Source organism: Pelodiscus sinensis, chromosome 3 (genome assembly GCF_049634645.1).
Source record: "Pelodiscus sinensis isolate JC-2024 chromosome 3, ASM4963464v1, whole genome shotgun sequence".
NCBI lineage: Eukaryota > Metazoa > Chordata > Testudines > Trionychidae > Pelodiscus > Pelodiscus sinensis.
The window spans coordinates 43,855,795-43,870,695 of NC_134713.1; the positions used below are offsets into that span (position 1 = coordinate 43,855,795).

The 14,901-nt window shown below is 38.5% G+C and overlaps 1 protein-coding gene across 30 annotated transcripts in view; it reads right to left on the reverse strand.

Moving 5' to 3' along the window:
* Window positions 1–14,901, reverse strand: part of DST (dystonin) — a 470,874-nt gene that overhangs the window by 84,339 nt on the left and 371,634 nt on the right. For all 30 annotated transcript variants that reach the window (XM_006110983.4, XM_025182427.2, XM_075923642.1 and 27 more), the window contains 7 exons: window positions 14,490–14,660; window positions 12,275–12,441; window positions 4,251–4,410; window positions 3,696–4,022; window positions 3,469–3,553; window positions 1,289–1,530; window positions 250–456 (listed from right to left, as the gene is read on the reverse strand). In XM_006110983.4, the coding sequence (XP_006111045.2) occupies window positions 250–456; window positions 1,289–1,530; window positions 3,469–3,553; window positions 3,696–4,022; window positions 4,251–4,410; window positions 12,275–12,441; window positions 14,490–14,660 (1,359 nt within the window). The remainder of the gene's footprint in view (window positions 1–249; window positions 457–1,288; window positions 1,531–3,468; window positions 3,554–3,695; window positions 4,023–4,250; window positions 4,411–12,274; window positions 12,442–14,489; window positions 14,661–14,901) is intronic.

Sequence of the window (14,901 nt, forward strand, 5' to 3'; positions counted from 1 at the left end):
TTATTTTGGCTACAAGATGGATATCTAAGGTTTGTGTCAACCATGAGGCAGATGGTTACAACAATGTACAGATTAGCTTTCCTCTAGCACTTGTGTCTGAACAGTGCCATCATTCTATTCAAACAGACTTTTAGTTGCTCGAGCATAAAAAATGTGTAGCAACATAGTTAACTAAGAAACTTTGTTCAGGTAGAGATTCCTTGAAGCAAACTTTTAATTGCCCACAGAACAAAAACTGTGGTTTAGTACCTGCTGTGATCTTAAAATGGCAGCATCAATCTCATCCACCTTCTGAGTTAGTGTGTCACTCACTAATCTGTATCGCTCATTGTCCTCAGTCACCATTTTGTCTAACCCCTCTCTTGCCCTCCACGGCACCAATTCCAGCAAGGCACTGCTGACTTCATTGAGGGTGTCCAATAAGCCTTTGTTGTTCTTTGCTTCTTTTTTCAATTCCTGAAAAAGGCCATTTAAAGTAAACATGCCAACATAAGAGCCAAACACGCACAGCTTGCTCATATTTTTATTCTTCTGTCTACTTTAAGAAGCAAGAACTGGAACATTTTCCAGGCAAACAAAAGGGATAAACTGGCACACTTATTTTCAGCTCAGTTACATTAGTCTTTGTTATTGTTAAGTTGTTTGACAGAGAAGCAGGTGATTCCTGAAGGGAAGTTTCTACAGAACAGAACAGAAATATATTCCCCCAATCTGCATGGTAGACTGCCATTCTTTGGAATTCAATACAGTTGTCAGTCTTTAATCAAACAAACAAAGAGAAGAAAGTGAACACATATTCTTTGCTTTCTGCAACCCTCTTTCTATGGGACAAATTCACCAATAAGTAAAATCCAGTGTGAAATAAATATTAACTAAATTCAAGTGAATTTTTTAACAAACATTTGAATTAAAAGCTCTTTTACAGGGGGTTTTTTAAGGGTATTTTTTTTTTTTGTCCATGAGACAACTAAAGAACAAAAATAACTTTGTTTGACAATTTAAGAGTTTTCCCAGGGAACAGCAGCTTACTGAACTAGAACAAAATGTAGCTCTTCTCCTGTTGCACTAATAAATAATAAACTTCAGCCAAATCTCATCAGTGGCTGCTAGAAAGAGATTGAGATTCTTTACTGTTTTAATCCTAATCAGAGAGCTGATCTGGTGCCAAATTATGATCATTTGCAAGACATCCTCCAGACAAAGAGAAGCTAACTTATTTAACTAGTTCAAATCTTTACGTGAAAAAAAAACAAAGCAATATATACTGTCTACAGCTTTTAAAACATACTTTTTGTTTTTCTTGTGCTTCACTTAATTCGTCTCCCTTGTGGATCTGAGTATCATATGAAAGCAATTCCACCTCCACTTTGTCAAGCCATTTGCAGAGTTCCTCGTGAGTGGACTGCAGTTGATCTGCAAGCTGCAGAGCTTGCTCTAAAGTCTTGGATACATCAGAACTCAATTTAGTAATATCTTTGTACCTTGCTTTAATGCCTTCCAATTTATCTTGAATTATTACAACTTCATCACCTAAAATTTCAAAAGGATGTTAGCTATTTCACATGAATGCAAACAAAAACCCTCAAAGCAAAACAAAAATCCCTCAATTATAATGTATTTTTAGTTTCTAATATGTTTGCAGATTAACCCCAACAAGATCCAGGGACAGATTATAGGGTGGTGTAAATTGTCCAGTAGAGTTATGACAATATATACCAACTCAGGATTGTCCTCTTTCTCTTACCACTCCAAATTCTGAAAAAGTGGAAAGTAGGACCCAAGGTTTGAGAATTGGGCCCATCTCTAGTGTTATTCAATAGAGATATAAAAATTGGTTCTTACTCTCTTCTTTTCTTTAAAAGGCAAATATTAAAATTTACATACATGTTTACCCAAACACAGACTATATAAAAGCCTCCTTAAATTCTCATTTTTATGTAGGTTGACCCTCGTCATGAATACAGGCAGTCCCCGGGTTACATGGATCCGATTTACATCGGATCCCTACTTACAAACGGGGTGAGGCAACCCCGCACTAGCTGCTTCCCCCCAGCAGACCAGGGAGATGCGAAGCTAGCGCCCCCCCCTCCTCCCCCCCCAGCAGACCAGAGAGACGCAGAGCGGCTTTTCTCAGCAGACACCTCAGCTTGAGAATAAAGGACTGAGGGAAGTGAGGTGTGGGAGAATAAAACTGAGCTCTGGAGAAATGTTTGGCTAGAGTTTCCCCTACAATATGTACCAGTTCCGACTTACATACAAATTCAATTTAAGAACAAACCTACAATCCCTATCTTGTACGTAACCTGGGGACTGCCTGTATATCAATAAAAGTAAAAGAATGGAATCATAAAATGCCAAATGGTATTTAAATTATTAATTTACAATTTATGTATGGATTATAATGAATTGATTACTAGACTGTCTAGCTCAAAGAATAATCTGAATAATTCTTTCAATCAATACAATCTAATTATTAATCACTACACACACAGAGAGAACTGAAAGATTAAAATGCAAGCAGAGACACCTGTAATAGACTTCTTGTAATCTATTTAGATTTCATCCCATAATATAATTTCTAACTGTGTGACTGAGGAGGGCTTTCTCTCCATGTCTTTCAGAATTCACATACTTGGAGCACTGGAAGATTTACATCAATGATAGGCAACCCAGGCTACTAAGTGGCCCATGTGCATAGCCCTCCATCTCAGTGGACCACAAGATTATTGTAACCAAGATGGTCTCCTAGGATAGGGTAATTTTACTACTGGTTCTCACAGTCAGTATTAAATGCAATCAGCACGCACCTTACTTCATGTGCCCTTGCTTTACATCCATGTCACTTAATAGAAAAAACTATAAAGGTGGAAATCCATGTAATCATAGGCAACAGTAAACAAAATGTCTTGTGGACCACACATAGAAACCTGATGGGCCACAGATTGTCCAGCACTGATTTAGATAGATGTTCCTGGGCAGACCAGATATGTTGTGTGCAACTGGGATGCAACTTTCCCTATGATCTGAATTATGCAGCCTCTCTAACAGAAAAAGGCCTAAAACTCTTATTTTGGGAGCTTCCATAGACAAAAGGCTATGTCCTGTGACAAATAGACCTACATTATGAGTAATGTATATAGCTTGATAGTAGGAACAAAAGTAAGGTTCACTCAAATAATTTTCCATTAAACCCTTCCCCACCAAAAACAATAAAAATCAAGGGCAATATTCTCTGTGTAGCAAAATGAGTGCAGCTCCATTGACTTCAATGCTCACTTACAGCAGCAGAGAATTTGTCCTAAAGACATAACATATCGTGACTTCAATAGTTATTATAATAAACAAACAAATCAACTCTAGCCAGTGAATAAAGGCTAATATTTACAAGCTTCAGGTTATGTTTCCCATAATCACTAACAAGTATAAGGAAAACGGCTGCTGAATCATTAATTTCCTAAATGTTCTCACCTGTTGTTTGTTTGAGAAGCTCTAATCCATTTTGTATAGCCTGATCAACATTTTGTTTTCTGAGCAGAATCTCTTCCTGAAGCACCTACAGATCAAATTTTTTTAATTTTAAATAGATGTATCACCTTTCAAATTTATTAATGAGAAATAAATATATGGTACAAATAAAAATAAAGTAAAAATAAAGAAAAAAATAAATGAATTTAACAGAAAAGAAATAAAAATACCAGCAGGTCAGTGTGTTGTTTCATGAGTGAGTCTGTGCTGTAATCTTGGACTGAAAGTTTGCTCAGTTTGTCATGCACTTCAGTCAGCCAGTTCATCAATTCAACTTCATCTTCCCCAAAAATCTGGGCATTGCAATAGGCTTGCTGGAGCAGCTCAGACCTGCTGTTACTCTTCTCTTGAATCTCAATGTAACGGGCTTGGGAAGAATCTAGCTTTTCCTGCACCATATCTTTATCCTCTTTGGAGCTCATATTCTTAAGAGACTGACCAATGTTAATGGCCATATATAAACTTTTATTGTGAGTAAGGATGTCATCTTCTAACACCTAAATGAAGGTTTTTAAAACAATGAAGAAAGACAGAAAAGAAAAATGGACAAACACAAAAGAACCATAGAACAGAAATATAATGGCTTAATTGTGAATTATAAATAAAAATGCATCAAATTTGGACTAAAAGAAAAAAAAAACAGATATCTCAGATCAGTTGTATTTTACAAATTCACATAAAAGTTTCCTCAAATGAATGACACAAATGTTTGGTTTATATCTTACTTTATGCTGAGAAATCTGCTGCTGCAGTTTAGAAGCTTGTGTTCCAATGGGTTCTGAATTTGCAAGTCTTTTCTCAGTGGTGGTCAGCCACTCAACCAGGGGTTCTAAAGTTTCATGGAATTGCTGTGCTACCACTAAGATACCTTCCAACTGACGATTCCTATAAACATGTCAAAATAAAGGTAATTTTTGATGAGGTGTGTACGAGAGATTAAGCCTTTCAGCGCCTCACCATTTAAAAGCATTCTACACCCTGTTGCAGAAGCCAGCCACAAACTGAAACAGATACACGTCAGCAGTACAGAAAAAACAATGTAAATCAACAACCATATAAAAGTACAGTTTATAAGAAAGACTCCAAAAATCATATTGGCTGAACAAGAGATTCAAATACTTGTATCTTTTGTTAATAAAATAAATGTTACTGCATTCATAGGCATTTGGTTAAAAATCATCTCAGGCTCCATTAAGCAAAGCTCTTAAAAAGGTGGTCTCATTTCTATTCAGCGAAGTAATTAACCTTCTGCTTAAGTACATGCTTTAATCCTATTGTTTTCAATGGGACTAAGTTAGGCACATACTCTTTGCTGAATAAGGGCATGTCACCATGTTCACTAAAATCTGTAAAACAAATTGTTTAAATATTTTTATTTGATTTGATTTTCGTTCATTTGGTATGATGTGTACAGTACCTCTCATTTTTGTCAGTGCCGGATTTACCTTAATATAAGGATACATATTTGCCCCCTAATGTTAAGTGCGCAAACTTTCCGAGATTTCCAACATTGTTTATGGGGTTTTGTTATGTTGTTCCTTATGCCAGCCTTACAAAATATTTTTCTCAGTCTGTCTCGTCTACAAATTTCACCCAAGGCAGACTGTTTTAGTGGTTTTTATTTTCAAGACTTTAGGAAAATTCATTATCTATTAAACATTAAGGGCTGATTGTGAATAATGGTGTTTCCCTCAGAAAGAGGAGAAATATGTCTTCTGCCATTTTAGATCTCAAAAGTGCAATCAAAGAATTATGGAAGTGAACCTGTATCTAAACAGATGTACTGGACAGACTTGTAATTTGATTTGAAAATAAATTTCACCAGACTCATATGATAATATTAAATGAAGTTAACATTTACTTCTGTTAATGAGTCATAAATCCTTGAATTTTTTTTAGATACAGAATGATATAATAGCCTATTAACTGAATCTACTAATTTCTCTAAGAGTAATCAGTTTATTTATTTATTATTGTACAGATGAGGGCTTAAATAGCAACAGGAACAGATGGAGACAGCCAAAAATCTTAGCACATATCAGAGGAGTCCAAATAAACTTAATCCCAATCCCCATAATATAGTATTACAGATTAAAGTTCTTCATTGTTCGGCAATGTAATGCGCAACATTGTACAGGTTTTATCTCCCTCGTCCTCCACTCTCAGGACCTGTCTCAAATGAAGGAGTTTGCTGGACTAGGGCAGAGTCAATTACATCCCTTCTGCTGCTGACCTCGAGCTCTCGGGGAGAGGGCAGCCTCCTGGCTGGGTTCCCCTCCTGGTCACTGAGACGACTGCTGACCCCAGTCTTGCTCCCTGACCCTAGGGCTGCCAGCCAAGTTCCACTCTCGGCTCCAACTTGGTTGCCTATCCCCACGCTGTTGGCATCAGCCGGGCTCCCGACCATTGGCCCGGCTCTGCTTCTGGCCACCAGTCCCTGTGCTGCTGGCCCATGCTCCCAGTTGCTGGGGCTCCCTGATCTGCCGGACCACAGTTTCTAGCTCTCATCCATTACATAAGAACATAAGAATGGCTATACTGGTGTAGCGATAACATATTCATGTACTGAAAATGATTCCCCCAAATGGAAGTGACTCCCCATAATTTGTTCCCCACAACTTAAAGTGTTTACATTTTTTATTAATTCTTCTTCTTATTATTATTATTTGTTAAGATTGTTAAATGTTTAGATTTATTATTATTATTGCCCCTTTAGAATATAATGTATTAGGTCATGTAACTTAGAACTGTTAAGACTATAATCCTATGTATCCAGAAACAGCCCCCCCTCTGTGTCCCAGGGCATGCTCAAGCTTGTGCAAGGGGCTGCTTGAAATTGACATTGCAGAGATACATTGTAACATTGCATTGTCAAGCCACTAACTCTGCTATGGGAGCCAAGCCCTGTAATTGACTAAGGGCATTGTTACATAATTGACACCTGTTCTCTTTAAAACATTGTAACTTTACTCAGCACTCAGAGAATGTTTTAAGCAATACCACCCAGAAACTTTTGTAACTACAACTTTTATTATTATACAAAATACTGTATGGGAAACATTAATTAGGGAATGTATGTAAGAGAGAGAGAGTGCTTGGACGATGAATGAATGGTTCTGACAGGTGCCAGCCTGAGAATACAGCAACAAAGGGCTGAAGAAGGCGTCAGGTGCCCAGTGCAACCAAAAGGTGTCAAGTGGAGAAAACCAAGTACTGGAGGTCCACCCGATGAGATCACTGACGAGCACCTGGCAGCCACCCTGAAGACATCAGCATGATGCAGCAATTTCCATAGACTGACATAGGAAAAAATTCCTATAAGCACTGGACTAAAAAACTATGAAATCAGAGTCCAAGTTTCTGCTGCCAGCCTACCAGGAGCTTCAGATGCGCATCTGATCAGGACTTCGCTCCCCACTAACATCACTTGTGTACAGAATACCTGGCCAGTATTCTGTCACAAGCAACTTCCAGGCTGGTAACTATAACAAATACACAGAACCTGAATGAATGGATGAATGAATGTTTATATGTATAAGGGTTAAGTAGTTAAACAACGTTGTTTGCTTCTATCTTTTCTTTATTTTTTTATTATTATCTTTACAATAAATGTGGCTTTTTGCCTTATCCCCCTCATAAGATCCTGCTTGCTTTAATTGGTACAACACTGGGTCAGACCAAAGGTCCATCCAGCCCAGGACCCTGTCTGCCGACAGTGGCCAATGCCAGGTGCCCAAGAGGGAGTGAATCGAACAGGTAATGATCAAGTGGTCTCTCTCCTGACATCCATTTCCACCCTCTGACAAACAGAGGCTGGGGACACCATTCCTTACCCATACTGGCTAATAGATACTTATGGACTTAACCTCCATGAATAGATCTAGTTCTCATTTAAACCCTGTTATAGTCCTAGCCTTCACAGCCCCCTCAGGCAAGGAGTTCCACAGATTGACTATGCGCTGTGTGTAGAACCTCCTTTTATTTGTTTTAGACCTGTTGCCCATTAATTTCATTTGGTGGGCCCTAGTTCTTATATTATGGGAACAAGTAAATAACTTTTCCTTATTCACTTTCTCCACACCACTCATGATTTTATATACCTCTATCATATCCCCCCTTAGTCTCCTCTTTTCCAAGCTGAAAAGTCCCAGTCTCTTTAATCTCTCCTCATATGGGACCCATTCCAAACCCCTAATCATTCTAGTTGCCCTTCTCTGAACCTCTTCCAATGCCAGTATATCTTTTTTGATATGAGGAGACCACATCTGTACGCGGTATTCCAGATGTGGATGTACCACGGTTTTATATAAGGTCATATTTTCTATCCCTTTTTTAATGATTCCTAATATCCTATTTGCTTTTTTGACTGCCGCTGCACACTGCGTGGATGTCTTCAAAGAACTATCCACAATGACTCTAAGATCTCTTTCCTGATTAGTTGTAGCTAAATTAGCCCCCATCATATTATATGTATAGTTGGGGTTATTTTTCCCAATGTGGATTACATTTATCCACATTAAATTTCATTTGCCATTTTGTTGCCCAATCACTTAGTTTGGTGAGATCTTTTTGAAGTTCTTCAGAGTCTGCTTTGGTCTTAACTACCTTGAGCAGTTTAGTATCATCTGCAAACTTTGCCACCTCACTGTTTACCCCCTTTTCCAGATCATTTGTGAATATGTTGAATAGGATTGGTCCTAGGACTGACCCTTGGGTAACACCACTAGTTACCTCTCTCCATTCTGAAAATTTACCATTTATTCCTACCCTTTGTTTCTTGTCTTTTAACCAGTTCTCAATCCATGAAAGGATCTTCCCTCTTATCCCATGACAACTTATTTTACGCAAGAGCCTTTGGTGAGGGACCTTGTCAAAGGCCTTCTGGAAATCTAACTACACTATATCTACTGGATCCCCCTTTTCCACATGTTTGTTAACCCCTTCAAAGAACTCTAAGGGTATGTCTACACTACCCCGCTAATTCGAACTAGCGGGATAATGTAGGCATACCGCACTTGCAAATGAAGCCCGGGATTTGAATTTCCTGGGCTTCATTTGCATAAACTGGGCGTCGCCATTTTTAAATCCCTGCTCGTTCGAACCCCGTGCCGCGCGGCTACACGCAACATGTACTAGGTCGTTCAGACTAGGCTTCCTAGTCAGAACTACCGTTACTCCTCATTCCACGAGCCGTAACATCTTCAGCCGTGAACACTGAAGCAAATAATTAATTTAGTTTCTCCACAATGACTTTATCGTCTTTAAGTGCTCCTTTTGTATCTAGATAGTCCAGGGGCCTCACTGGTTGCTTAGCAGGCTTAGCAGGCTTCCTGCTTCTTCGAACTCCTTTTTAGCTTTTCTTATTATATTTTTACACTTAATTTGGCAGTGTTTATGCTCCTTACTATTTACCTCACTAGGATTTGACTTCCACTTTTTAAAAGATGTCTTTTTATCTCTCACTGCTTCTTTTACATGGTGGTTAAGCCACGGTGGCTCTTTTTTAGTTCTATGTTTTTCAATTTAGGTATACATTTACGTTGGGCCTCTATTATGGTGTCTTTGAAAAGTGTCCATGTAGCTTGCAGGGATTTTACTGTAGTCACTGTACCTTTTAATTTTTTTTTAACTAACCTCCTCATTTTTGCATAGTTCCCCTTTTTGAAATTAAATGCCATAGTGTTTGGCTGCTGAGGTGTTCTTCCCACCACAGGAATGTTAAATGTTATTATATTATGGTCACTATTTCCAAGCAGTCCTGCGTGCCACTCAGGACTAAATTGAGAATTACCTCTCCCCTTGTGGGTTGCTGTACCAGCTGCTCCAAGAAGCAGTCATTTAAGGTATCAAGAAATTTTGTCTCTGCATCTCGTCCTGAGGTGATGTGTACCCAGTCAATATGGGGATAGTTGAAATCCCCCACTATTACTGAGCTCTTTATTTTGATAGCCTCTCTAACCTCCCTTAGCATTTCATAGTCACTATTACTGTCCTGGTCAGGTGGTCGATAATAGATCCCTACTGTTATATTCTTATTAGAGCAGGGAATTACTATCCATAGCGATTCTATGGAACATGATGATTCGTTTAAGTTTTTTACTTTATTTGATTCTAAATTTTCTTTCACATATAGTGCCACTTCCCCACCCGTACGACCAGTTCTGTCCTTCTGATATATTTTGTACCCCCGAATGATTGTGTCCCTTTGATTGTCCTCACTCCACCAGGTTTCTGTGATGCCTATTATGTCAATCTCCTCCTTTAACACAAGGCACTCTAGTTCACCCATCTTATTTTTTAGACTTTGTATATAAGCACTTTAAAAACTTGTCACTTTTTTTTTCTATCTCCTATGCTTAAAGCATCCTCTCTTCCTCCTCTTGTTCACCAATGCTATGTCTGCACTACCAGGTTATTTCAAAATAAATTAAACTTCCAAAATAACTATTTCAAAATAAGCATATTCCTCTTCACAAGCAGGAATTATTTTGAAATAACAAGCCTATTATTTCGAAATAACAGGCTTGGTAGTGTGGATGTTCCCCTTGTTATTTCAAAATAAGGGAAGTTATTTCAAAATAACTCCCCAGTGTAGACAAGCCCCAAGTGAGCTCCTTTTACATTTCCTTCTGAAAGCACAACTTCTTCAGCAAAGCTCTTCAAACACTGCTCTCTCCAAAGACATTTGCATTATTCATGTCAATGATTCTTCCCCATGCTTTATGTGCATTTGAATTTAATAATGATACTTGAATTTGACTGTTAATTTTTTGGGGGACAAACTCTGTTGTTATATTTGTCTGCACAGCTCTGAGCATGTTGGTGGCATTAGTTTTTTTACTTTATTAGACATTGTGGGAGCCCAGCATCTTGCTTAAGGAGCTTAGCAACTCACAGGAACAGGGCCAATAATCCAATCCTTCAGATAACTCTGACTTGAAAACAAGAAGTGCAATATTCTCCCTTGTAGCCAGATTTCAAGATTAGAATCAAATGAAATAAAAATATTAAGTGAATCAACATGTTCCATAGAATCGCTATGGATAGAAATTCCATGCTCCAATAATAAGAAATTAGCAGTAGGGATATATTACCGACCACCTGACCAGGACAGCGATACTGACATAGAAATGCTGAGGGAGATTAGAGAGGCTACCAAAATAGAGAACTCTATAATAATGGGGGATTTTAATTACCCCCATATTGACTGGATACATGTCACCTCAGGAAGAGAAGCGGAGATAAAATTTCTCAATGGCTTAAATGACTGCTTCTTGGAGCAGCTAGTGCAGGAACCCACAAGGGGAGAGGCAATTCTCGATTTAGTCCTGAGTGGAGTGCAGGATCAGGTCCAGGATATAACCGTTACAGGACCGCTTGGGAATAGTGACCATAATATAATAACATTCAACATTGCTGTGGTGGGAAGAACACCTCAGCAGTCTAGCACCCTGGCATTTAATTTCAAAAAGGGGAATTACGCAAAAATGAGGAGGTTAGTTAAACAGAAATTAAAAGGCACAGTGACTAGAGCCAAATCCCTGAAAGCTGCATGGAAACTTTTTAAAGACACCATAATAGAGGCCCAACTTAAATGTATACCCCAAATTAAAAAACTTAGCAAGAGACCTAAAAAAGAGTCACCGTGTCTTAACCACTGTAAAAGAAGCAGTGAGGGACAAAAAGGTATCTTTTAAGAAGTGGAAGTCCAATCCTAGTGAGATAAATAGAAAGGAACATAAACACTGTCAAATCAAGTGTAAACATGTAATAAGAAAAGCAAAAAAAGATTTTGAGGAACAGCTAGCCAAAATCTCAAAAAGAAATAACAAAATGTTTTTTAAGTACATTAGAAACAGGAAGCCTGCTAAAAAGCCTGTGCGTCTCCTAGATGATCGAGCTATAAAAGGAGCAATCAAGGACGATAAAGCCATTGCGGAGAAACTAAATGATTTCTTTGCTTCAGTCTTCACGGCTGAGGACGTGTTGTCAACCTGTGGAACTCCTTGCCAGAGGAGGCTGTGAAGGCTAGGACTATAATAGAGTTTAAAGAGAAGCTGGATAAATTCATGGAGGTTAGGTCCATAAAAGGCTATTAGCCAGGGGATAAAATGGTGTCCTTGGCCTCTGTTTGTCAGAGGCTGGAGAGGGATGGCAGGAGACAAATCGCTTGATCATTGTCTTCGGTCCACCCTCTCTGGGGCACCTGGTGTTGGCCACTGTCAGTAGACAGGATACTGGGCTAGATGGACCTTTGGTCTGACCCAGTACGGCCGTTCTTATGTTCTTATGTTCTTATGATCGTTAAGAGTTCTAAGGAACCACTATTTATTGAAAGTTGATTGTGTGCTTGGTGCTGCAAAGAACAGAGAGAATGTGGTTTCTCCACCAAGGAATTTACGTTTTGCCTATACAAATGCAGTGTCCCAGGTAATCAGAAGATGTATGTGTAGTTGATCTTACCAAATTATTTCATTTTAGCTCTTCAGGATAGTCAAACTTTCTTCAATAGCCAATGAAAATAGTTCAAGCTATTTTCCTTTGCTTTTCTTACTAATTTGCTTTATATATATATATATATATATATATATATATATATATATATATATATATATCAATCAAGCTGCGGTAAGTATCAACAAAAATAGTGGCGATGAAGTCTCAGATTATGAAGTTCCATATGCTGCTTCTAGTCATCTATCCCCTGCTGAACCCATATTTTTCAAAGGAATGAAAGAATTTCGAATACCTTGTTTCAGCTTTGCTGAGCAATGCATCCCATTTACTATCCAAGAGACTCAACTGCTTCAAGATTTTCACTTTATCAGCAGATTCTGCTGACTCTGCAATTTTCTCCCCTTCGCGCTTGCTTACTTCAACGGTAGGTCTGCGGTCATCCAATAACCTTTGGAGAAGCTGGAGATAAAAAATAAAAAATCAAATTGCTAGGAAACAATTGAATCAACACACAGTCTTGGAAATGTAAGGAGACAGATTCCTCAAGATCTTGTTAAAAATGTACATTTTCTGCTTAAAAGGGTAATTGTAGAGAAATATTAGATGCTTGTATTACCATGAAAATGTTAATACTGTATTATAAAAAGAGTTAATTTGGACTTTAGCTAGTTATTTATTTCTCTGTAAGTTGAAACTGGCAGAAGTCCAAGTCCTTGCCCCACAAAATACCTTTCTCTGTAAATGAGTGTATTAATTACTTTTTGGTGACAAAGATGTGTGGTATCCCTCACTGGTGCATATGCACATGGGAAAGTCACATTTAACATCCACTATATTTGTTACTGAGCTTTTATTACTATAACCTGTGTGAGCATTTACGGAAAAACTGTATGTTTGCTGACATTCAGTAAACTGCAGATAACGTATGTAGTCTTGGAAGGACTAGGTGTTTAACTGAAACTGTTGATTTCATCCTACATAGGCAAGTAGATGAAAAAACATTTCCACTGATGATGATTGAAACTAATAGACAGGCAAAGTATGAAAAATTATACATGAAAATTTACTGCAGTTTGACAAATGATGCAATTTGTGTTTCAATGGCTATAAAACTTTAACTTTTTGAATGTCAGCCACATATAATTTCCCACAACTGTGAAATGTACATGAAAAAATAGAAATAAAATATAAAAACTGAAAAATGATTTAAAATAAACAATTATATGTTGAAATTATATAAAAAATCATGGAATTAAATTACTCTGATCTTGTAGTTACTTCTTTTACTGACCACTTGATTGGGAATGAATGAAAAATTCATTTGCTGACATCACCCAGTAAATTAGCATCTCCCCCAAGAGTCTTCCATATTCCTGTCTATAACTTGGTAATCCTACTATTTTTCACCATTCCTTCATTGGCTGCACCTCTCTGACTCTGCTGTACTCCCAGAATGCAATGCTCTATTGCAGGGGTGGCCCACTCATTTAACAAAGAGAGCCAAAACAGTGGCGGAAAAAATGCGAAGAGACGCACCAGAATTGTTAACCTGTGGCTCGCGAGAGGAAAAAAAAGCCCCCCCAGAACAGAATTGTCCAGTAAAAACAAAAAAAATATTTTTTTAAAAAGAAGGCTGCCCCTTTAAGACAGCCGCCATCTTGGGCACCATTTTTAAAACCCCGCAGCTCCGACCTGGTAAGCACAGGGAAGCCGAGAGTTGGGGGGGAAGGGAGAAAGAGGGAGCAGGTGGGGGCCATTTTGGGGGAGCGCAGGAGCGGCTTCACGAACCGCACTTTTGGGGGACAAGCCGCGGGCTGGCCACGGCTGCTCTAGTGCCTGCTGCAACCTTTAGGCTTCATTGACTGTGCCTCTGTATTTAATATGAAATCACATTGGGCCATATTGTAGAATTGCATGCAGTGGTTTGGTCCATGAACTCCACTGTGTCCACTTATTCTCTAGTTACACAAATTCTACCCTGCAACCCTCCTAATTCCACACATACTATTCCCAACATTGCATATGACCAAGATTGAGGCACCAGCATTCTGACTGAGGATGCAAAGAGAAATGGATTTAGGTGTTTACTCCATGCTGCAAGTTATAGTCTAGAGTGGTTAGGTCCACTGCAATATTGCAATGAAAATGTTCAAATGAAAATTCTGTCCCTTCTCATATTCTATTTCTTTTATTAACCAGACATTGATTTTTCCCTCCTGCTTTGTGTATAAAATGCCTTGATTCTTCTTGTTTTTAACTTGCTAGATTTTGCACTTGCACCCAAGTACAGATGAAGGAGAATCAGTCTAGTTTCTGCAAAGAAATGTTGCCCCCTCCCCTAATTCCTGAAGATAGAGTAGGGAAAGCACAGCTGCATTAAATACTTCAATACACTTGATTGTAATACAGCACACTTGAGCAGATTTTCTGCTTCAGTGAAGATTGGGAATTCATTATCATCACTGAAGCAGCAAGTATCTGAATCTACAGTAATAAGTCCCACTTACTTTTTGTTCCTGTATCTGGGCCTTCACAACTTTGAACTCAGCAGATGGGGGCTTCTGATTGGCCACTAAGTCTTCTGTATCAATGAGCCAGCTCAGCAGAGATTCAAGGGCATCCTGAAACCTTCCGCAGCGGAGAAGAGCTTCTTGCAGCTGAGCAGCTCGTTGAGCAACCTGAAAGAAAGACAGAGAGAGGATGTATTACTCATTTTTCCCTTTTCTCCCTTGCTGCTTCTGCCAATTAACTGAGGCTTGCAGCATGGCTGTCTTTCTTACTATAGCATATTTTCATTCTTCATCATTTTGTATACATTAATTCACGTTCCTCATTTTAAAATTCTACCACTATATGTGTGAACTAGGGTACTTATTTCTTCCATTTAAAGGAAAGAGGTTGATTCCCAGTAAACTCTAT